This window comes from Silene latifolia, chromosome Y, assembly GCF_048544455.1.
Source record: "Silene latifolia isolate original U9 population chromosome Y, ASM4854445v1, whole genome shotgun sequence".
NCBI classification, from domain to species: domain Eukaryota; kingdom Viridiplantae; phylum Streptophyta; class Magnoliopsida; order Caryophyllales; family Caryophyllaceae; genus Silene; species Silene latifolia.
The window spans coordinates 56434655-56460494 of NC_133538.1; the positions used below are offsets into that span (position 1 = coordinate 56434655).

At 36.2% G+C, this 25840-nt stretch overlaps 1 protein-coding gene across 1 annotated transcript; it reads right to left on the reverse strand.

Moving 5' to 3' along the window:
- Positions 1–7675: 7675 nt before the first annotated feature.
- Positions 7676–18790, reverse strand: LOC141634455 (RAF-like serine/threonine-protein kinase 20). Its single transcript, XM_074446626.1, has 10 exons — positions 18552–18790; positions 16886–18257; positions 15338–16585; positions 15155–15235; positions 12534–12686; positions 11425–11588; positions 9726–9873; positions 9509–9631; positions 9275–9362; positions 7676–8153 (listed from the first exon to the last, which is right to left on the reverse strand). The coding sequence occupies exons 2-10, from the start codon at positions 18191–18193 to the stop codon at positions 7963–7965; spliced, it is 3504 nt and encodes a 1167-aa protein (XP_074302727.1). The 5' UTR covers positions 18194–18257; positions 18552–18790; the 3' UTR covers positions 7676–7962.
- Positions 18791–25840: the final 7050 nt, after the last annotated feature.

A 25840-nucleotide genomic window follows, 5' to 3' on the forward strand; every position in this document is an offset into this window, starting at 1 on the left:
ATTGAAAGTATTTATACCCTCACAATCTCACACTTTTTTGTTCATGCACTCTTCTTGAGTTCCTGCACCATCAATGTCGGTGCGATGCAAATTATTTATAGAAGAAATATGACTCGAACCCACGACCAACCCACGACCAACACTGCTAATGGTTGACATTAATAAGGCTGCAGTATACCATGATAGCCTCTATGATCAACTACGTGAAGCTTTGTGGGGGTTTAATGTTGCAGCGTACGGTGTACCGTGATCGGCTCAATGATAGACTATATAGTTGTGAAGCTTTGTCGCGGATCATTAGACGCGTAAGCGATCTATGTATGGCCAGGTTAATTAGAAAAGAGCTTAATATAAGTCGGCAATTCAAAGAATTGTGTTGTTCAATCTTATAGATAAGATAAATAATGTATGGATTTTACTAAGATATACTCCGTAGTAATTTGTGTTTTCTTTGTTGCTTTTATTTTTGGTTTATAATGTGTTCTCACAGGAGTCCATTATTAATCTGTTCATGTGCTAAATAGCCTAAATTATATGAGTAAAACTTTTATGTACATCATTAATTCATACTCCGGAGTACATCACTACTCATGTTACATTTTTGTTTATTTTAATAGTCATTCTACACAATTTTATTTCATTTTTTTTTGGGTGAAATGTGAGAAATATTATAAATAAGATGTAAAATAATTACATGAGGCTCTATATGGTGATCACAAACAAAAATAAAACCATCATTCTATAAGACACATTCTATTAAGCCATTCTCTTTCAGCTAGTGTCATAACTGTTCTATCCCGGGCTCGAACTCTGAACCTCATCTCGTCCATGATAATGCCTGCCACACTTTCAGGACGAGTCAAAACATTCTCATACCTGCCTTTGTTTCTCTGCTGCCATACCTGATACATAAGACTCATCATCAGAGCAACCTGCACAATTTTATTTCATCTCTATGCTTTAATTGTTATTATTGTATGTAGTGTTTATTTCTAAATTCTTATAGTTAACAAGAGGTCAGACATTTCAACATATACAATTAATGTAGTGTTTATTTCTAAATTCTTATAGTTAACAAGAGGTACGACATTCCAACATATACAATGATGAAAGTAATTATGAAATAGTCCTTATTTTTCTAAAATTGTATTGCATATATAATATTATATTTAATATTAATATAGGGGGGTAATCATATTGATATTCAAAGATCGATGAGAACATCTATTGAGGTCGTAAAAGAATATCTATCATAAGATGTTAATGGTGCACCAGGTCGATCGAGTGACTATTATCGTAAATTAATAAAAAGATTATTTATTATCAATATGGGTTCTATTTGGGTAGTAGGATAAAAAAACGTATGAAGTTAAAGAACTAGACTTTAGTGGAAAAGGCGAAAAAAGATCAACCGGGAGTTCCCTCTACGCTAAGCGGCGTAAGCAGTCGACATTCCATAAGTTCTTTCGACCAAGATCATGGGTAATTTGTTGAGTAAGCTCTTATAAGAGTTAAACTTTATTTTTTAGCAATTTTTTAATTTTAAAAAAATCTAACAACTTTAGATCTGATGAAGAAATATAGAATTGGAAGAAAATATGATAGACTATTTGATATTGAACACGAGAAGATAACTTTCTTTACAAGTAGAATACCACAAGAAGTGGCATATAATCATATAGATCACACTTTACCATTTTTCTGAGTATTATATCATTACATAATTGAACATTATAAATACACTTTTGAGCGATATACTTAATAATTAAAATAAAATGGAATGGAATAATATATAGTGTATGATGATGATGGAGATAGGAAATTGATTTACTTTTATATTTGCGGTATAATTAAGTAACACCAACTTATTTTGTACGTAGTTTACAATATATATTTGACACAAACACTAAATTCTCACTGTAAATTAAACTCTATATACAATTTACAAAAGTCTATTTAGGACTAAACTCTTCTCTGAATAATGGTGTCTCAAATAAATTTGTTGGGACACCTATTACAATTTGAGATAAATATGGTACAATGGTTGATATTAACAGTAAAATGAGTATGATTGTTATGAAAACATGTATAAAATGACGAGTTGGGATCCTCATTTCTCTCTCACATAATAATTTTATATTGTTTTTATCATTTCGTACTCTTTTTCCTTTATTTTCTGTGAAGAAAGTTGAACTGTTAGATCTCCGCAAAATAAAATCTACTCCGTTGAGAGAAAATGGATCCTTCATTGGAGAGGATCCTAACTGCAAAATGACGTAGTTATAAGTAGTCATATAGAGATAGCGTCAACAATAAAAAGGGTACGAAAAGTAGGGCTGTTCATTCACGGTTGGTTAACCGAACCGCACCGTCTCGTGACGTTAATCGACTATACGGTTCGGCTAAAAGTCGAACCTTAACCGAACCTTTTCATACGGTTTATTTCGGTTTGGTGAACCTTTCATAACGGTTTGGTTTAGCGGTGAACCGTAAACCGTGAATCATTTGTTAATGATTCCACAAAAACAGAATAAGGAGCTTTTAAATTGGTTTAATTCAAAACACCATAAACTTTCTTGTGCAAGAATCGACTTTTGGGCAATCAACATAAATAAACATCGACAATAAATGGAAATTAAAGCTAAAGAATCGACTAAAAGAATAATCAAATTAATACATGAATTAAAATAAAACATTGACAGTAAAAAATAGAATTAAAGCATGATATAAAACATCTAATGAAAGCCAACATTCGAGCATATGAAAATCGACCCAAGTAAACTAAATTAAAACTGAAAGTAAAGTTAAAATGAAATAAAAAATCGACAATCAAGAACACTTGCAAGTTTTGTCGAGATTGAATAGCAGTGGAAAGAAGCGGTGCAGCGAGAGGAGGTAGGAGACGGTGGAAGAGGAGGTAGAATGAGGCGGCAGAAAGAGGAATTGGAGGTTAGGGTTTTTATTTTAGGTTTATGAGAAACTGAGAAATGGGAAAATTGAGAATGTGTATGACTTATGAGTTATGAGGGAGGGTGGGCTTTGCCGCTTTGGGCTTTCACTTTTCAGTTTTTAGTATTTTTTTTGTAAAAAAAAAGTATGTTTACACGGTTCGGTTCGGTTCACCGTGATTTTTTTTTTGCGAACCGAAACCGAACCGCTCACACTCAATATAACCGGTTCGGTTAACCGAACTGTTAAAGGCAAATCGGTTCGGCGAACCGAACCTGAAAATCATGCGGTTTTTCGGTTTTGCGGTGCGGTTTTTACGGTTCGGTTTTTTATGAACACCCCTAACGAAAAGTATATAGAGGGGTATGGAGATAATGGTCTTTTAATAGTTATTGAGAGACCGTGTCTCCCATGACTTTGTGTTTCATGAGATATACGAACAATAATGATTACTATAGTACACTAATTTCAAGAGATATTCGGAAAATAAAATGTCGAGCTTAAAGAAAAATTTAACGAAATAGTCTTATACTGATCTTATTACTAGGCATGTGCACTCAAAGTATTTATTAGATCATATCATAAGAAATTACAAAATGGCCCTTGCATCGCACGGGCATTAAATCTAGTATATATATATATAAAAGAGGTTTTTTTCAGGCAATTCTAGAGACTCCAACTTTTTAAACTTACCTAATTAATTTTTATTTAAAATAATATTATGTATAATTATCCCAATATTTATGCAAATTCTATCTACATACGATTTTATTACTTTTTATTTAAAATAAAAATTCTATCTAATATTTGTGCAAATTCTATCTAATGTTTGTGCAAATTCTATCTAATAGAGTTTTATAAGTTATGTACCACTAGAAAATCATAAACTTATATGGCTATATATACCATCAAAAGATGGAATTCATATTTGCAACTGAGCAGGCTAACACCCGGTGATTATTATGGGACGGGTTCCCTCATATACTCCACATACCCAAAGTTTTCGATGAAGAACCTCAACCCGATGTATGTGGGCTGCTCTGTATACAGGCTATAACCAAAAAAAGTACAAAGAGACGAAAGGCTAATCTCCATGTTACAAGGAACTGAAGGAAGCGATTCACATAAACCTTCAACACAACAGCTTAAGCTTCAAGAGCTAGCTGGATTTCTTGCGTTTTTTACCGGAAGTTTTCTTTGAGCTAACATCTGTATCCTGTTTCGAGGATGAGCCACTTAATTTAGCTTCAATAGCCGAGCACCATAGAGCACGTTCCACGTCAGATGCTGTAAATGGCTCATCTTCTGAACTCAGTTCCTGAGATGAGTACAATTAAATCAACCCATATGCAAGTAACAGGCAAAGAAAATATTTAAATACTCGTGTTTTTAGATATAGAATTCTGCAAAGCACTGTTGAGGGAAAAACAATGGAGTCTGTTTAACTCGTAGAATGATGTAGAGATTACGGTTAGGCAAGAAAGAAAATAATAATCCAGCATTCTGCTATCGTGCTAAACTAATGAACTTCATGCGTCCAACAGCGACTACACAATCAGTGAATAATATGACTGAGAGGCGGAGAATCAACAGAGTGCAACAGTGATGTATCAGTAAATAAACAACAGTGGCCTTAAGGTCTAACATCTAAGCTAGGCTTAATCTGTTCTCCTTGAGATTATTGCAGTAGCAAACAAAAAAGTGTGTCTTGATACATTTTCACTTAGCCAGTTTAAAATGCATCACTTAGGGTGTGTTTGGATAGGAAAAAAGGAGGGAAAGGGAGGGGAGGGGGAAGGAGGGAAGGGGAAGGAAGGGAAAGGAAGGGGAGGGGGAATGGAGTGTGGGTGTTTGGATACAATTTTCCTCCCAATCTTGCCTATTGTGGAGAGATTTTGATTAGGCTTGGAGGAGGGAAATTGAATCCCTCCATTTCCCTCCACCCTCATTTGCTATCCAAACAAGGGATTTTAAATCCCCTACTCTCCCTCCCTTTCTTTTCACTCCAAATCACTCAATCCAAACACACCCTTAAAGTACATTTATCGGAAAAGTAACAACTCCGATTAGGAGACATGAGTAGTGAAATTTCAGCTTGTAGAAACCAGATTGCTCTGTGGTGAATAAATAACATATAAGTACATACAACTAAGATTGATGAAAGAGATAAAGCTGAGGTTTTAGGTTAGGGGTGAGATTATGAGAAAGCAACACACAATATTTTTTTCCGGAGCGAAAAAGAATGAAAAGGACGAATTACAGGTTTGTTTAAAACTGTTCTACCATTTCTACACAATAGAGAGTCTGAGATTCCATCTATTCCTCATGTTCATTTGCTGAGAAGATCTTGCTGCTGTTTGATCTATTTGAAAAAGAAAATTGCTAGACACTGATAATTGAAGAAATATCCGACTCGTTTCATGAAACAAATCGAAGATAGTTCGAGTCACAGTTATTAAATAGACATTCTGGATGGCCAAAAATTCTGCTCTATATAACTCCAAGCAGAAGAATTTTCGAATGAAAAAGGACTTCTCGCTACATAGATGCATAGTTTCATTTGTGAACGCAGATAGAAATAGAGCACCAACAAGTTATTTTAACATACTATTACCATCGTCACGAATTTTTTTCAACCATTACAGGAAGTTGATACAATGTCACATCTAATAGATCCTCCAAGAAATTATGATATACCCATATATGAAATCAAATGGATTTTTGCAAGAATGGAACCATCAACACTATGAAGTACATCAAAATTTTACACTAAACAATCATGGAAGTTCGTCAAAACAAAACCTATAATTTCACTGAGCATGGTTTGGGAATTCAAACCTTTGCCTTCTCCTGCAATTTGCTAGCAAGCAGTAGATATTGCTTCAACGAGTAATCTTTAGAATGACCAAGCACCGCTTCCATAGCCTATAATAAAAATTTGAACACATTTTTTTTATTTTTTTATGAGCAAATACCCACATTTCACATCTACCATTTGAAAATAATACTCCTTTTTGTGGCTGATTGCATTAAATACATCGTAGGATCAATTTGATGCATATTTATCGAGAGACTAATTCTTGCGTACCGGTTAGCTAATATGAGTGTTGATGAAGCTACAAAACTAGATATGAAGATTGATACAAATTTGAGTAATTTCACTTAGAAACTTAATCAAAATAGAATAAAAAAAAAGTATATACACATCCGAGACCATTAAATAAGGAAAACTAAATTGTTACTCAAGATGGGGTGGGTAAGTTACACGTTGTAACTAACAAAACAAAACACAATACAAAAACAAAAGTTTCATAGTTTTACTTAAATAAGGTAACTTTGACCTTTACTCTTGGTAGCTTTTGCTACCTGCAATTCTGCAACCAAAGTAATATACTCATGTTTAGTAATTAAAAATGCATGTTTAGTAACTAAATTGAACAATATAATTAATAAAAGCATGAGATATGGAACATATATGAATATGAAAAATAATAATGTAAAAAAATAAAAAAAACAACGTTCAAAAGGGTAAGGTATAGAGGGTTTGTACATTTGGGTGATAAGCAAAGTATTCAATGAAAGTTTCATTTATAATAACTATGTGGTGTTTTACGTACGGATAACTAACTTAATTTACAAATTAATAAGATAATTTTTTGAAAAGAAAGAAACTTTATTGGAAGGTGTTCAAATTAATAGAATAGGAAGATTTATACGGAGTACCTTATTTGAGTAATTGAAATACAACTTTTACGTATAATTCAAAATGATATTAAAAGGTCTAAACAATTAGAGAAAGGACAAATTTGAAACCCGTGCAACGCACGGGCACAAAATCTAGTAACTAATAAATACACACGAAGTAAATTAAACTATTATATCTTAAATATGATTCAAATATTTTGATTTTAAAATTTTAAAACAGACCCGTAAATTTCACGGGTTTAAAACTAGTCTAAATTAGTACTCTATATCTTAGAAATAGAAGCAGAAGTTAGAAGTACCAACTTAATGCTTCTACTTTTGAGAGTTAGAAAATAATTATAGGCTTTTTAAAAATAATTTTTAATTAGCAAAATTTATGTGAGGCAAAGTTTAAAAATAGTTTTTTAACTTCTAAAGACTAGGCCAAACACAAACTTAATCTTCCACATATAAGACATTTTTCGCACTCAAGCCTCTTGAATTTTGGGCAACATATAAAAGAACGACTACGTTTCTTTTACTTTCATACAGTCTATAAGTTAATTTTTCCTCACAAATACTGTTCCCAGCTTAAGTCAAGAAGTTGAGAAAATTTATCATTCCAAACACCTTTTAATTGACCTTTTCACCAAAAAAAAAAACACCTTTTAATTGACTTTCTATTTGACAAATCTGTTGTTACGGTTAACCCGATTCATGTATTATCCTTTTGTTTTACAATAAGTCTTGCTTGTGACGGGTCGGATCTTGCGACGGGTATTTTGTGAGTGGAAATGGGTAGAGGGGACAAGGTGGGCACCCACCCCATGTGCTCCTTCTCTCACCTCCTATGGGTTTTTTGTGAGACAATATGGTACCCGTCTCTTATTTGTGACGGATACCCTCCGTCACAAATAAGAATTTGTGTTTGTTTTAGTGATGATGTTGTATCAGCTCCCCATTCCTGAGTCAAAAAAATTACTATTTACTATGTTGCAAGTAAAGCTAACCTTTACTACTGCACGAAACAAAAACAAAAAAATGCATCGTATAAACTGCCATTTTCTATGGAGTAAATATCTCTCCAACTCCAGCGGAATCATAGGTTTTCCAGGTAAAAACAGCTATTACCACACTCATGTACAAAATAATTCACTCGAGTTCAAAACATGATAACATGAATAAGTATATCAAGGGTAAATATTATATTACGACACCAATGCAGCTCCTGCTTCAGAAATTTCATTCATCAACATCCTTTACTATGAGAAGCACAATATAATTACTTAAAAACATTCAAACTGGCTTGCAAGCTTAGCAAATGGGTGATCAGTGTGATGGCTTTTGGGCTTGGAACTTTGTTGGGCAGGCGGCAGCCATAGTACGCAACCGACCAGCAATCTCCGTGAACGACGGTCGAGCACCAGGATTTGGAGCCCAGCACTGCTCCATCAGGGTTCTCCACTCAGCGTCACAGAAACCAGGAATAGGGGGCCTCAATGTGTTGTTCACTATTCCCCCTGCATTGTGAGATCAAAGCTTTAGTTACAAGACAGCTAGGCAATGATCACAACATTTTGTCTATTTTTATTTTTTTTATTTTTGATCCCTTCCAAAATAATTGACTCCTTTCTATATCTAATACGGAGTAAAATAAGCAAATGAACTTTCAGTACAATCCTTTTTTTTCCTGGAAGGAGTCATACAATGCTTAATTACAAACTCAATAACATAGAAACTCCATCTCGTTGATACCTAGATCGGAAACAGTAAGGATCATGCAGTATCTCTATATGTAAATTCTTTGAATTTCAGGTGAATTAATGTTATTTCATCACTGGGATGTACAATTATTATTATTGTACACTGTACACACAGTAATATCATTTATTGTATGAGAGGTTGTTTCTGACCACACTTGCAACTTAAGAAAGTTTTCAAAAGGTAAAGTAATATCCTTCCAACTTAAGAAAGTTTTCAAAAGGTAAAATAATACCTTCATTATCCCTCACCTCCATCCCTCTCCCCTCCTAAAATTGCATCAAAACAATCCCTTAATGGACAAGAAACACATGAATTTACTGTCCACTGTCTATCTTGGAGTCATGATTTACCCAGAATAACTAGAAGAAAGGTAAGTAGGTAAATCAAATGTTTTTATTCAAGGGCAAAGGCTGTCTTAATGTTATTTGGTTACAATGAAGACAGCCCATGATTCGATTTGTTGGAAAAGGTTATACTATAGGCAATTCGTCATCTCCTAAAATATTATACAAGACCTGGCAATATGGGATCAAGTTCTTTCTGTTTGGGCCTAATTTGGATAGATTTATTTCAGGCGTCGGTGCGGGTCAAGTCAATTTCAGGTCGGTTGTCAATGTGTTCATAAGAAGCGTACAGCCAATAGTCCGGGTCAAGTCAATTCCGGGTTGGTTGCCAATGTGTTCATAAGAAGCTGACAGCTAATATAAGTCAAACCAATTCATTTTAGATCCGATTTGATGTTGGCTATCGGGTCAAAATCAAGTTACTAATATTAGTGTAAATATAGATTCAGATGTCTCGGTTCTGGTCTGTCTTTTCAGTTTATACTTTATACATATCAGTACAAGATTGAAGCTTAGAAAATATCAAGTCATACCTATTATGGCACCATAATGCATGTTGGCATATGGTTCTTCCCCAGTAAGGATCTCCCATAGTACGATGCCGAATGAGAATACATCGACCTGAAAACTCCAACACGGTGTCGGTCAACCACCACATACTAAGTCAAGTGCGAGCAGAGTGTAGTGCAAGCATGTGAGGAAGCCCCGACACGCTCTACTCACTATATAAAAATCACTTTAGACGGAGAATATAGGCACAACATTACCTTCTCAGAAACTTTACTGCTACTTCCATTTAGGAGCTCAGGTGCCATCCATGGTAGCGTTCCTCTTACACCACCAGAAACCAGTGTGTTTCTCTTTATTTTTGATAAACCAAAATCACCAACCTAAAAATAAAATATCATTAAATAAACTAAAAGACATAACTACAGAAAGTAAACTATAATTCAGCAAAAAAAACACAGTACAAAAAAGAATTACCTTGCAAATAGGACGTGAAGGATCTTTCAAATTTACAAGCAAATTGTCACACTTCAAATCGAAGTGCACAATATTTTTTGAATGCAAATATTCCATTCCAAATGCAGCATCCATAGCAATTATCAGACGTTTGCGACGGTCGAGATGTCTAAATATTAATTCACAGCAAAAGAAGAATTTGTGAACGAGATTGGAGAGACCACTAACAGAAAATTAAAGACAAACTATAATAACCATAATCATCTGAAGAGGAAGCATAAAACATCAATAATTAATATAGAAGTCGAATGTGGGAAGCAACAAACAGCACCAAAAATTGAAACACATTAAGTGTGCAGAAAATGAAATTGAATATTCAACATAGCACAATTTTAAAAAGTTATATTAAGCTCACTCGCACAGGCAAATGCGACGAGACCATTAAAAAGTTGTCTTCATATCGCAAGAAGCTTCAAGGTTAATTCTGGTCATTTGAGGTGTAAAATCCTATGGCAATGTTCAATATACTAACTCATGTACTTGATAGTTGATACTGGTGAGAACTTCTCTTCAGCAGACTATATACATTTAAAGAAAATTGGAATCTGTTATCCCCTATATACTAAAGAATAACAATTTTCCAAAGTTTTCCCTCCAAAAAGCATCTAGCTAAAAAAACAAAAAGACTTCTTTCATTAAGTTATTATCATTTCCTCAAAATATAATATTTTAATCAAATTATAATATTTTCATTAAAATCTAAATTATATATAATCTTATAAATTGTAAAATTCTAAATCTTTTATTACTATAATTATATATTAGAGAATGACTTGACACATACTTCGTATAAACAAACTATAAACTGGTATTATTAGCTCCGTCACAAAAAAATAAATTCATTAAAATAATTTGAGAAAATTCATAAATTGAAGTCATTGGTTTTATGGTACAAAATGTTTAAAATGTTAATCTAGAAAATTCTTGTATCATTAACTAAGTGAAGTATACAAAGAAGAGTAAAGAGAAGTCTAGAATAATCTAGGAAATAACTATGAGCATATAGCATTGAGATTAATCTAGAAAGTTCATGTTGTATATTGCTAGGAATAATCTATTATAATCCTCCAAGTTAGGACTAGTATAAATTGCCATGAAGGCCTCATTTAGAGTGTGTAGCCATGTCTCCAAACATGGAGCTAATAGGTCTCACCAATACCGTCTCCCCCAAATACCATGTAATATCAAACACATTCAGCATATAAATAAAAATCATCCATGTTGAGAATATCGGGCTCACAATACTTCCGCTGCCAAAATTCCAACACAAAAAATATTTTCGTTGAAGTGCACATTTTATAACTTTACTAAATTGTCTTGATGTTCAACAACAACAACAACAACAACAACAACATTACCCCAGTGCCTCAATGGCTCCCGCAAATTGCGGGGTAAGCGGGGGTCGGATGTACGCAGCCTTACCCTTGTGTTAGCAACACAAAGAGGCTGTTTCCGAATGAATTGTCTTGATGTTCACAGTTCAATTTTTCTTTTTTTATCTCATTGAAATACAATGAAGCGTATGACAAATTAATGACGAGTCGATTCAAAATATATATAAATAATATACTAAAAAGTAAAACCTCTATATATACCGCACATGCATTGTGCGGTATCTACACTAGTTCCCAAATTAAAAGGTAAATTAACTGTAAATTACCTGTCTTTCCTGAGTAAGACATGCCTCAAAGAACCATCAACCATAAACTCTGCAACTGTTGCTAAAGTTCCTCCAGGTCCATCTTGCACAACACCATAAAATGCCACCACATTTGGATGGTGAAGCTTTGAGAGAATTTCGGCTTCATGCCAAAACTCTGCGGTCTATGATAATTAAAAATGTAAATCAGCATGGAATATCTAGCATCTAGCTTAGCGAAGAAAAAAAGCTCATGAAGAGTTGGTAAAATCCATTTAGTACCTCAATTTTTAACATTATTTTCTTTTTGTATCTTTTGTTTCGAGAAGAAATATATTCCCTCCGTTTTGTTTTATGTCATTATAGAAAATACACACAAATTAAGAAAAAAATATAGAGAACCCCAATATATGATTACATTACTATATAGACATAAAAACACATTCTAGTACCCTGCAATCCAGCATCTACTTGTTTCAACTAATAATCCCAAACGTGGACTCTTCAAATCTGGGGCGATGCTAAAGGATATGGGTATGAATGTACCCGAAAATTATCTTTATGACACTTCCCGTAGTGGAGATAGAAAGGAAAGAGCTTGCATGCAAATTATAGAAGAAGAGAACGGTATTTAAAAGCATACAGTATGCCTTTTGACTATATGTAAAGCCTTATTTCCCATTGTCCCAAACATGTCTTTATTTCACTTTAATTACTGTAAGCAATTCAAATTTTTAATTTTTTTTTTCTGTCGAGGCGTGTACCCATACTCATATCCTCATTTGAAGACAGGGTCCCTAAGTCTTAAAATTGGAGACATTGCGAGAAATACATGTCGATTTACCTGTGTGGGTAGCATAACTTCCAAGACCTTACCAAGTACCAATAGCAAAAACCTTTACTATGTTTGCCAGGGGCGGTGGATGATATCTAGATATGAGTAAATGTCTTTGTTTAGAAATTACCCTTTCAATCATTCTTCAAAGATCAAATGGCATGTAGAACGCAATTGAAAGGGTGAAGAGATAATATAGCTTGCATTCTTGCAGACACAATTATATGACGATTACTATAGGGAAACAAAGCGTAATCAGTCCAAAAGTAGTTAATAACTTATGCTTAGCGCTTACCAATCTTTCTTGTTCAGACGATCGGCCAGTGAAACAACTTTTCTTTATTCGCTTGATAGCAACATCTGTTCCCCTCCATTTTCCATGATATACAGTGCCAAAAGTTCCAGAACCCAGTTCCCTAAGCTCCTCAAGATCTTCATTTTTTATAATCTGCACCCAGGTCATGTTAAAAATCTAAGACAGAAAAGCCATATACAAGGAAAACTTTCAGTATGTAGAGCATAAAAAGGGAATGCATGCAATATGGAGTGAGATGTATCAAATGAGAAAGGACATACTTCAGGTCAAGTCTTCAATGCTAATACTATTTTATTGGCGCCCTTCTGAACCAGTGTTACCAAATTCATTACATTCCCTATGCTGTACAATTTACATAAATTCTACCGATTTAGATTTTCCAAACTTTATTTGGGATGAATCTAATGCATCCAATTCTACCTGATGTGTACTGAAATGAATCTAATACATCCAACCAATTTCGGCATATTTTTACTTATGAAATAGTTAAGAAGCAGAAAAGTTGACTAATTTCAACTTCATTCTTCCACGATGTTCCTTTCCGTCCCCTTTCTGTAATTTTTTTCCATCCCAAGCCTTTTGAACCTTCCTAAGTGTTCTGCTTTACATTCTAATTCCTTCTTCTTAAAACCTTTTTGCGGCTGAAATTCTCTCCTTCTCATATTGCGAAGTGCCCTTGCTCTATTCTTTTGGCTCAGCAAATTGGAGCAAGGGATGTCCCAATGTCAATTCTTTGCAATTGCTTTCCCAGTTGATGTTAACTACCAAGAGTAGAACTCATCCTACTCCTGCCACTTCTTCTTGGAAGCACCAATAAACATGGTTAAGCGGGTCAGATCACTTTTAGGTCAAGTCATTCTAGGTTTGTTGTTATTGGACATTTTCAGAACAGCCATTTTTGGGCCGGGTAATTCGGAGCTTTGGGTCACTTCGAGCTATATTTATATAAGTTTGAGTTCATTGATAAACCGTATTCAATATTATACTTTAAAAGAAAAATAGAAAATCTTCTCCAAAGCTCCTACTTAGTACTTACATGAAATTTCCAACAAACCTCCTACCATAAGTTAGGTTTTGAGCAAATAAGAAGACATTTTTTCCACGATTATCAATCATGAATGGACTTTCTCTCATACCAAAAGTTAGTTTTAGGTGTAGGGAAAAAAAAAGATCATTTATGATTTATATTTGCTGAAAATCATCTTTTTCAAGCTAAAAATTGCCTTTATGTATGGGAAGGAAATGTTCATACAAGGTAGGAGTTTAGAAAAATTTAGGTAGGAGTTTTGAAAATGAGGTACCATAGGATGTTGCTTATCAATTGACTCTAAAGGGTTTTATTTCAAATCAGTCATTCCCGATTGTTTTGGGTTGTGGGTTCGGTTGGGTTTGGATTTCAATTTGGGTCGGATAATTTTTGTCAAGTTCAGTCTAAGCAGAAACTTTGAGTCTTCTCAGTTTCGCTGTAGGATCTGATCAAGGTATATCTATCTGTGAAGGCACGAGTTCTTTTGTAGAGTTGGACTCGAAAGAAGAAATCTTAGGCCATTCAGTGTCCCAGCGATTAGTTATGATGAGAATATTCACAGAGATCTACCATTAACTTGAAGAGCTTCATTTTACCAAAACTGGGGTTGGTAGTCCAAACTATAGGGGTCAAGTGCAGAAAAATGTCCTTCTATAACACAAAAATACGCTGCAGGAGGGTTGGTAACACCTTGAGCCTCTACCTATAATCCTATAAAGCAGGTATCCCAGCTCACATTGATGTGCGACAAGGAGACCAAAGACTAGTCTTGTTTACATAAGCTCTCATGGTAAAATAACAAAAACTGATCTAGAATCTGGTGTTAGAATAATCAAAATGAAAAGGGCGGAGATATTGCAAGAAATACAGCAATGAAAAATGGGTAGGTATGGCTAGGTTTAGAAAAGTTTCTACTTTCTATTAAGCAACAAACTTATAGATATTCATCTAACATCTTATTATAAAGAAACTTTATAGTCTTGTACTAATCACAAAATTTAGGAGGCGAAATTTGTCAGTAAGCATCTCTAATACTCTAGTAAATATCATTAAACTATCCCTCATAACATGCAATTACTTCCTCCATTCTTTACAGCTGTTTTTTCATGTTTGCTCTTGCTTTAGATTTTCATCTCCAACACCAGACCCAGGACACGCCAAACAACCTCTAAACCAACACCCCACCAGACTCACCTTAACCGCACCTTGCACTATTGGTAATGACAACATTAGGTGATGGTTTTTGGTTGGGATCAATTTATGTGGCTTGGAGCAGGGTCAAGTTTGGCTAACAGTAGTTTCATGGTGATTGTGGTGCATCGGTGGGTGATCTGGGACTGGACCATCTAAGGGTCTGCCGATCGTGGCGGATGGTGGTGGGTTGTTGGTGGTAAGTAAAGGCTAGGAAGGAGGGGGGAGATGGGTTAGGGATAAGTATAGGAGTGTATATTTGAAACTTTATGACTTAAAACTTGCTAAGATAGGAAAGGTAATTAAGTGAAATGTCAGAAAATTTAATATGTAAGGAATCAAGTGATGTGGATGCAGTGCATGTAATTTGCATGACTCATACCTGCAAGGTAGTAATATCGAAGTCCACACGAGTAGCATCCAGAGGAGGCAGACCAACATGCTTTATGTCTTGTTTTGCATCCTAATAAACAAAATTAATGTTGAATATTGGAATTAATACATCTCAGAATGCAGTTCGAAAAAAATGATTTCAAAGATTCCAACACCTGTTCGATAGAATTACCTCATAGTCTGAGAACGCACCACCAATACCATCAAATTGGAGGACTTCACTGTATTTTGCATGCATGGATGGATTATAGTCTAAAGTAGAAGCCACAGGATTAGCTGCAACAGCACCGGATAATTCTCTTTCACTGTATTCAACAAAAATGCGGGGCCCAACATGACTGGAGGGAATTTCATCTGTTGTTAATGTAGTGAATTGGTAGGCCCCTGTAGTTTCTCCGGTCAGCCCAGATGAATAGCCAGGATGATCTTGATCAATCAAAGATACATCTTTACGGAAATCATCTTTGGCCAGATTCTGAAAGAAAGACCAGTGTTTTGGATCACGATTCTCAATGTTCATGCTCAAACCAGGCCCATCTTGCTGCAGATGGTGAAAACTAGAGGACTCCTCGGAAAGGATAGCTTTTGAGAATATGTCTGTTAGCAGATCTCGTGGAAAGCGGTCATTTATATCAATAAGGATATCAGGTCTGGTAACCCGAGTATCAGTACTAGTAGCTGTTTGGCTGACATTATCACCCCAATTGAACCCAGGGAGTGTAGAAGCATGATCTTGTTGCTTGCCATGAGACTGTTGGGTAACATCCATAAGGGAATTTCCAGCTTCAACTAATCCACCAACCATTTGTCTCTTAGGCTCATCATTTTGGTGAGTTGTTTCTGAATTGCATTCAACGGTTTGGCTATCATCAAGTGAGTCTTTCTGATCATCAAGACTTGAAGTAGCTTGCTTTGGCACATTGTCCCTGTCTACCGAGAAATTAAAAGCTTCGTCCTCAAGTAATTTAGGGCCATTAGATAAGGCTGGCTGAGTAGGCACATTGTTTTCTGGTTGTCCTGCTGAAGAACGTGAATGAGACATGAGGAACTGAGAGTTTAGGGAGTCATCAGACTTTGTCAGCCTGTTCAGTAGCTCTCCTTGTTCCCTGGGAATATTCATTGATAAATAAGGCCTAGGAGGAGCAGGAAGCTCATCATGGTTTATATCAAATGAATTAGGTTCAGAGTGAGCATGTTCATGAGGGCCGGGATTGTCAAAAGGGTTGGCATTTTCAGGGTTCTTTGCATCTGAACCTCGTGGTACAAGCAGAGGATCAGAAGCCAAGGGTATTACTCGTTCCTGGCGCCTCTTTCCAGCCTTTGGAGGCAATTCTGGATAATCTTTCACTGACGTAATATTATGAGTGGTCCCAGATGCTTCTTCAGTAGGAAGAATACCCTTTCCATCAGCAAGATAGGGCTGCAAGAACATTGTCAGAATTATAAAATTGGCTTTTGATTTAATGCTTAGCGTGTTATGTAACAACAAAAACCATTATCCATCATTTCCTGTTTTCAGCATTGTTGAAGTAATAAACATGATTTTAAATATGGGTTGTGACACCTTGTCGTGACCGTTTTATCAAGGTTTTGAAGATTACCATAACTTCCATTTGTGAGCAGTATATGCCGCAACAACCGCGACCAGGACATGATGACTGATTCTCAAGTGACAAACCTAAATTACCTTGGGTAAAAGAAACATTTAATTTGGACATACCTGATCTTCTGTTGTTTTCTTGTGCTGTGTTGATACACCAGGCAATGATGTGGCAGCAATATTTTCTTCACGAGGCAGCTGCTCTGAGGGATGAACATCATGACCAGCAAGTTGTTGATACCCTTTCGATTCCTCATTTGGAATGACATGTCCTTGAAAAGGATGAGGATGGAGAAGGTAAATGTTGCCAGAACCCGGTAGAATTGGCTGAGAGGATTGCACCCCTACTGATGAAATTAGCCCCCCTGGGAGAGATGAACTGCCCGCCGCAATTGATCCTGCTGCTATATTAGCAATATCCTTGCTAGTATTCTGTCTTGTTAAAGCATCCAAATCATTTGCTGAAGAGCTCGCTAAGTCGTGCATGCCTGAACGGTTTCTAACCCCCATGCTCATGCAATTGACAGCAACAACATATTGAAACTCCGAATCAACATCGCCTCCACTCAAACTATAGTGAGCTTCCTCCAAGTCACTCGACGTAAACAAAAATAAACGGAGTTTCTTTGAGCCTTCTCCATCCCCTAAGACATTACATTCTTCCATCATGTTTTGCAAATCTTCATCACTAGACACGGAAACAAGGGCATCTAGTTCTTCCCCCGGAAGTTGATATTTGATAGTGTAGGGGCCTTCTAATAATTCGGACGTTTTCTGTTTAAGTTCTTGCCAGGAAATATCCTTACTTATCCTAATAATGCGCGTTTCTCCTCCAGCATACCTGAGCTTCCCATCACTTGGCCGCGGTAAAACTTTACCTCCGAAACTACATAGAACTTTTAATTTGGTTGAAAAGCCGTCAGAGGTTGTGGACGATGCATAACCATGAAAAGCCCTGCTGCTTCCATGTACAGAAGAGTTCTGACGCATCGACTGTACTGATCCATGGTTACTTTTAGCTTCATGCCCATATAAGGTTTTCCTTTCAAGCTCTTTTGGAGGTTTGTCAACCAATGTAAGCATAGATATATCAGAGCCAGACTCAAATTCTGTACGAGTTATGCCTAAGATACCCTTGAGATCCATATAACCAGGGGCATTGTGTGGATCATTGACAGGCTTGGGGACGACAGGTTTGCGAGGAAGAGCCCGATCTCTCATAAATTCAAGGGCAAACTCCTCTCCCGTCTGTATAGAAAAATTATGGACTGGCTTAACTTGTGACGGAATACCCTCAGGAGGCCTGATGTTCATATTTATGCAGTTAGTAGCGTCCTGCATAAACCTCTCAGAGACGGGGTGAAGTTGTTCATTTCCGGGTGGGATGTAATTGTTGTAATATTGATTATATTCATTGGGATGATCCATTGAGCACTTCTCCTACCATAACATATCCATATCCATTGGCCGTCACAGCATTGTACCACGGAGACTGTAACAGATCACAACTGACTCAGTCATATCGGTCCGCCCTCGAAAATAATACAACCAATTTTTCTAATTAAGTAAACATAAAGATTCAACCTTTACCCAAAATTAATCAAACCCAGTAAAAATAAACACCTAATAAAACACACAAGCTTCTTAATCCTATGAAAAAAACACACTTTTTATTTATTTATTTACTCAATAAAAACAAGTAAAATCCCAGTAGGGTGCTTTCAGCTGGCATTCCAAAAGAAATTAAAAACAAAACAGTAAATGGAGAAGTAAATGAAAAACTCACAGTAATTAAGCAGAAGGGGGATCTGCAATAGATTGGGAGTATTGATTAGGAGGGGAGTTTATGGGAAGGAGTGGTTGATTTAAGAAGAAAATGAAGAAGAAGAATGAATGAGGGAAGATGATATGATAAAATAGGATGGAATACTCGGGGTCGTTTTGTGGGAGTGCGGGGTTCAAATTTCATACCTTCCAAAATATGTTTTGGTTCATTAGAAAAATAAACATGAAGGAATGGAGTTTGAATCCATGGAAAGGGGGGTGGGTATGAGATTTCAAGGGGTGGGGTTGGGGTGGGATGAGAATTGATCAGGAAAATACCCCAACCAAACACTACAATGACTAGAATCCATTTCATTCCAAATCCTTCAACCAAACACCCCCTAATACTATAGTAAAGAACGAATTCTCTCTTTATGACTCTACTATTCTATAAGACTATGACTTTTCGGCTTTCTCTCGTATGTGCTTGTAGCCTTTTAATTCAAGGATTTTTTTTGTCAAACACAACCTTTAAAAAAAACTTTTGGTAAAACACTGCCTTTAAAAAAAAGTTTGTAAAACACAACCTTTACAAACCAAAAAGTTGCGAAACATTACTTTTTGGCCGAATTCCGTCGGTTTAATTCATATCCGGTGTCGTAATAGTCCGCACGTGTCATGTATGTTGGACTTTTTCTGTTATTTTTGTTCCCCCGCCCCCCTTCTTAATTTTTCCTCCATTTATCCAACAAACCCTTTATATTAATTCCCCGAGGAGGATTCAGAGGATAATCGCAAGGAATTGGGGTTGTTTATGAATTGGATTATTCAACTGTAAAAATTTGGGATTGTATAAGGTGATTTAGATCTAAAATTAAAAAGTAAAGAGAGAGTGAAATAAAGTGGAGGGAGGAGTTTGGTCATCAAACATTCACATGTGATAGAGTTTTTTTTTTCTTTTTTTTTTCTTTTTGAGAGATGATTCAGTAATTACACAAATTCTCATTTGTGAGAGACAGTATCCGTCACAAGCTTGTGACGAGTCAAATAATACCCACTGTTGGAGCTTGTGTCCTCCGCAAATTAGTGTGATAACATTTGTAAATCTCTTACAGGTTCACAAGAGTATACTTCGTATATTTAATCAGTTGATTAACGTTTACCTAATAACGGTTGGCTTGCTAGAAAGTTTGACGTTATTATCATACAGATGGCGGTGATCAACTGGTCCCTAAAGGTCACACCTATAGGATGTGTTTGAGAGATGTGGTTATAGAAATATAATCACATTGATACCTAATATGACTAAACAGTTAGTCAATGTGTTGATGAGACAATTATTTAATGAAGATTAAATAATATTAGTTGAGACGAATTAACTGTGAATTCGTAAATTAAATATAATAAGTTATATTTAATTAAATATATGTAATGTTAGCTTGGACGAATTAATCTGTTAATTCGTAATTAAATGTAATCGGTTATATTTAATATCAACAAGTTGAATGTGTCATAGTGGTAATAGTGAGGGTACACAAACCAAGAGGTTTATTTTTCATTTTTGCCTCCTCTCTCATCGGAAAAATACAAAGAAAACCTAAAAATTATTTTAATTTTTGGATCGATTCTAGCAAAATCAAGGGCATTTCTCGGAGCATCTTGGGTGCAACTGATAGGAGAATATCTATTTTGATATTGTTCATAGGCCGTATTTGCTAGGACCGAAGGTTAATTCTGAATCATTTACTTTTGTTTATGTATTTTAATTTATGACTAGTGATCGTCATCATTAAATTCGTTATAATCCTTCATTTTAAGGGAAGTATACAGATAATTTCCCACAAGTGGTATCAGAGAAAAGGCCACGAATTTTAATTTTAATGATTTTCATAAAAATTGTATGTAAACTTTTAGGGTTTTCGAAAAAAATTTTAGGGCACGGCTGTTTTTTTTTTGTTAATGCCGATTGAAAAAAAAATGTTTGCAGCCGGTGTTTGTTCTTTTTGATGCGAGATTTCCATTTTTATTTTTCATAATGTTGTTTTAATCAGTTAAAATTATCATATGAAGAATTGGTAGATGTTTGATTTGATGCAGATTAAGTTAAAACATAAATGGAATCGTCATGTTTGATTTAATGCAGATTAAGTTGAAATTAAAAAGGCATTAGGGTCCTAATTTAAAAACCGTGAAATTTTTTTTTGTTGTTTCTGTACTGTTCACGGATGAACAGTATTAAAAAAAAAATTGCTGTTTTTTTTTTTTTTGCTCTCGGTTTTTCTAAGACGGTTTTTCTAAGAAAAACCGATTAAAGTTTTTTCGCGGTTGTTTTGTTTATGCCGTTTTGGAAAAGCATCCGAAAAAAAAAAAAAAATTTGTTGTTACTGTTCACGTGCTACTGTTCACAGGAGACAGGATTTTAAAAAAAAAAAAATTTGTTTCGGTTTTTACAGATAAACCGTGTATAAAATAAGAAACATGCTTGTTTTGTTTTTCTTTGTTTATGCCGAGACCAAATAAAAAAAGGATTTTGTTTTTGTTTTGATTTTGGCCAATTAGTTATTGTGAAACGGTTCACAATTAAAAGATACCGAATTATTTTAAAGCAGTTTAAAATTTTGACGGATTGAATTCATATTACAAGTTTAATATGGATTAAGATTGAAATTAATGTGATTAATTGAGGAATTGTCACTTAATTTGATTTAAATAGGTGGTTTGGATAAATTAATCAACATAATTAAGGAATTGTGTCATGTATGTTTAATTTATTTTAGTTGATGCATTATATTTTATTTTTGTTGAATGAATCGATTGAATGAATTTAATTTACGTATTTTTGCAATCAGTTGTAATACTTAGTGTGGCCTTAGTCAAATTATGTTTTCGTAATGAAGGAAACATAATTTTTAATGTAGTTATGAGATCTCGAATCTCCTTTATTTTTCTTTAGTTTTTGGGTTTTGAAATTAGAATGTAATAAATAGGTTTATTATGTAAATTTTATTTATTGTATTTTTCAAAAGAAGACTAAAGATGGAGATTGGAGCTCACTCCCGCTACATGGATCAAGATGGAACATCAAGACAAGCTTCTCGGGTCCAAGGAGGATTCCAAACTTGTATTTATTGTTCATTTTGATAGGATATGCCACACTAGGACTTTTACTGTTTTTACGTTTTTCATTCTTATTGTTTTTCATTCACATGTTAGTTTATGCATCATATTCCGCCTAAAACCAAACCACCTACTAATAAAATGCATGAAAATTGACTCATATAGGTTGTATGTTAGTTTTCATGGACATACAGATGTCACTGTCTTTAAGCCATCGCCTTAGTTTATTCATTCTCGCATGCTAGATATTAGTTCACTTAAAATGAATTAAAATAAAGTTGATGGGATCTTCCTCTAAAACGGAAATTGAGATTAGTCTTTATAACGGCAAACAACTATGAATCCCTTCTTCGTCGGTAGGCATAATATGACCCCTTCTACGTTGGGTAAGTAGTTGTGTTGACTTAGTTTACCTCAACATCATAGTCCGAAGAGTTTCTCGTGATTATGATGGACTAAAGATAGAATTTACAGAAATTTATCGACCAAGAATTCTAACGGTAGAATTAGCTAAAAGGTTAGCTTATCAATTTACAGAGAATTGAGTCTTGGGATCATTTATATAATTCTTGAGGGAGGTCAATTGTATAAATGTTTTGAGTCTTCGCGTTATGACAGTAGTTCATTAGACTTAAAAATATAAACGATGCACATGCTTATTATTTTTATTCTTCTTCTCGCAGATGTAGAACACGATTATTTTTCATAATCTTTTTACAACGAAATGGCTGGAAATAACGCAATCCCAATGCCTAGTGCCACACTTGATCGCGCGTCTGAAAGTATTTATGGACCAGATGAATCGGTTCACACGTCTCGAAAATTGATGGGTCCAACTTTGCAGATCGGGAGGCGGCACTACGGAATGCGGCATTGCGACGGTAAGCTCAAGTACTTAACTGAGCCAATACCGGTCAACCCAGGCCCCAATGCAGGAGTCAACGAGTCACTCGCTTATAGTGACTTCGTTATGGAAGCGGGTGCGATAAAGAACGTACTCATCTTTGCAATGGAAACCAATTTGCAGAGACGCTTCATTGCCCAAAGTGCAAACAAGATTTTCACTACGCTCACTAACGAGTTCTCAAAAGCACCGAGAATCGTTACATATGAGCATACCCTGCGCTTCTTTGATGCGAAACTCCGAAAGAAGGGCCAACCGGTTAGTCCACACATTCTTCACATGATTGAGAATGTCGAGAAGGCTGGAGGCACCGAATTGTAAAATCGGTGAGAGCATTGTCATTGACCGAATGCTTCATTCTCTTCACGATGGTTTTGCCCTTTTCAGGACGAACTACTACATGAATGACTTGAAAAAGAGTCCTCATGAGCTACACTCCCTTCTCGTACAGACCGAGAAGGATATGAAATTGAGTGGGAGCATGAAGCTGGATGTTCTCACGATTCACAACAAGGGTACAGGTAAGGGCAAGGCTCATGGCGACCTAGCTGTAGGTAAGCCAAAGTTCAAGAAGCCGGGAAACGGTAAGAGTGCGCCTGGTGAGACTAGTGGCTCACAGGGCAAGGCAAGAGCAAGGGCGGTGACATAGAGTGCCACCATTGTCACAAGACTGGACATTGGAGGAGGAACTGTCCCGTCTACCATGAGGACATCAAAGCGAGGCGCGTCGTTCTGTTGGTATGTCATCTTATATTCATATGATTGAGATTAACCATGCAAGTTTTAGAACTTGGGTACTTGATACTGGTTGTGGTTCTCATCTGTGTAATCATTTGCAGGGCCTAAAGAACATCATACCTCTCGAAAAAGGTGATGTGGACCTGCGAGTCGGGAATGGAGCACGAGTTGCTGCTGTCTCGAAGGGAACATATGTAATCCAACTCCCTAGTGGTTTTGAGTTATTTTTAAATAACTGTTACTATGTACCCAGTTTGTCTAAGAACATTATTTCTGTTTCCGTACTTGCTAAAGACGGTTTTGCATTTTCAATAAAGGATAATAGCTGTATTTTCTCTTTCAATGAAATGATTTATGGCAAAGCAGTTTCCATGAATGGAATTTATATCTTAGACCAAACCACAGAAGTATTACACGTGAATAATAAGAAAATAAAGGTTGGTGACAAAGATCAAACCTATCTATGACATTGTCGAATGGGACACATAAATGAGAAACGCGTGAAGAAACTCGTCGATAATGGGACTATTCCCGCATTCGATTTTTCTACATATGGCACGTGTGAATCATGTCTCATTGGCAAGATGACTCGAATTTCCTTCAAAGGGGTTGGAATGCGCGCTAGTGACCTATTAGGACTCATACATACGGACGTATGTGGACCTATGTCAATTACCGCTAGAGATGGCTATAGATATTTTATCACTTTCATGGACGATTTGAGTAGATACGGATATGTCTACTTAATGAAGCATAAAAGCGAGTCCTTTGAGAAATTCAAGGAATACCAAAACAGGGTACATAACCAACTGGGTAGAAAGATTAAAGCATTCCGTTCAGATCGGGGTGGCGAATTTCTTTCAAATGAGTTTGATCAACACCTGAAAGACTGTGGAATCGTTCTGCAGTTAACTCCACCTGGAACACCTCAATTAAATGGTGTGTCTGAACGGAGAAATAGAACCTTACTTGATATGGTTCGATCCATGATGAGTCACACGGTAGTGCCTGATTCATTATGGGGTTTTGCTCTTTTTGTCACTGCTCTTATACTTAACCGAAAGTCCGTCTAAAGTCATCGACAAGACTCCATATGAAATGTGGAAGGGAACGGTCCCTAACTTGTCCTTTATTCGGGTTTGGGGATGCGAGGCTTATGTCAAGTGGAGACACGAGGATAAGCTCGGCCCGCGATCGGTCAAGACATACTTTATAGGTTATCCAAAAGGAACATTTGGTCATTACTTCTATTCGCCTACCGAACATCGAGTTTTTGTTGCGGCTAGTGCAACGTTCTTAGAGAAAGAATTTCTCGAGAACAAGACAAGTAATAGAACCTTCGAGCTGTCGGAGATTCCAGAACCAACAACCGAGGAACGGATGGAGGAAGTTGTTCCTCCAACTATTGATACGGTTAATATTCCTGAGGAACCTAGGAGGTCGGGTAGAGTCTCTCATCCTCCGGACAGATACATTGGTATGGTCGAGGAGAATGACGTTTTACTCCTAGAGAGTAATGAACCCGTTACCTATAAAGGTGCTATGACTGTTATTCGACTCAAAGCTATGGCTCGAAGCCATGCAATCCGAGATGGACTCCATGTATGAGAATGACGTGTGGGATCTAGTTGATTTACCTAATAAGGTAAAACCTCTACAGTGCAAATGGCTTTAAAAGATAAAGCGTTCTGTAGACGCGCAACCAGATACCTATAAGGCACGACTTATGGCAAAAGGTTTCACTCAAGTGCACGGATTTCACTATGATGAGATTTTTGCACCTGTAGTCATGCTACGTTCCATTCGGATAATCTTAGCGATTGCCGCTTTTCATGATTATGAAATTTGGCAAATGGATGTGAAAACCGCCTTCTTAAACGGTTATTTGGAGGAAGAGTTGTATATGGTGCAACCCGAAGGTTTCATAGATCCTGAACATCCTAAGAAAGTATGCAAGCTTAAGCGTTCCATTTATGGACTTAAGAAAGCTTCTCGGAGTTGGAATCATCGTTTCGACCAGGTGATAAAAGAGTATGGTTTCACTCGATCGGTCGAGGAACCATGCTTATATATAGAGTCGAGTGGGAGCAAGATTGTATTCTTGATATTGTATGTCGATGACATACTCTTGATTGGGAATGACATTCCTCTCCTATCTTTGGTTAAAGAATGGTTGAAGAACCATTTCCAGATGAAAGATCTGGGTGAGGCACAGCGCATTTTGGGAATCCGTATCTACCGAGATAGATCACGACAGACGTTATCACTTAGTCAGGAGTCTTATTTGGATGAGATTCTTGAGAAGTTCAGCATGACCAACTCCAAGAAGGGGAACCTTCCAATGACGACGGGATGCGATTGAGCAAGTCTCGATCACCCACGGCGCTGAAGGGATTGAGCGCATGAGTCGTGTTCATTATGCATCTGCAATAGGATCGTTCATGTATGCCATGATATGCACACGTCCGGCGTGGCATATGCATTAGTATGACGAGTCGGTACCAAAAGACTCAGGTGAAACATCTTTGGATAGTGTTAAAAACATCCCGATA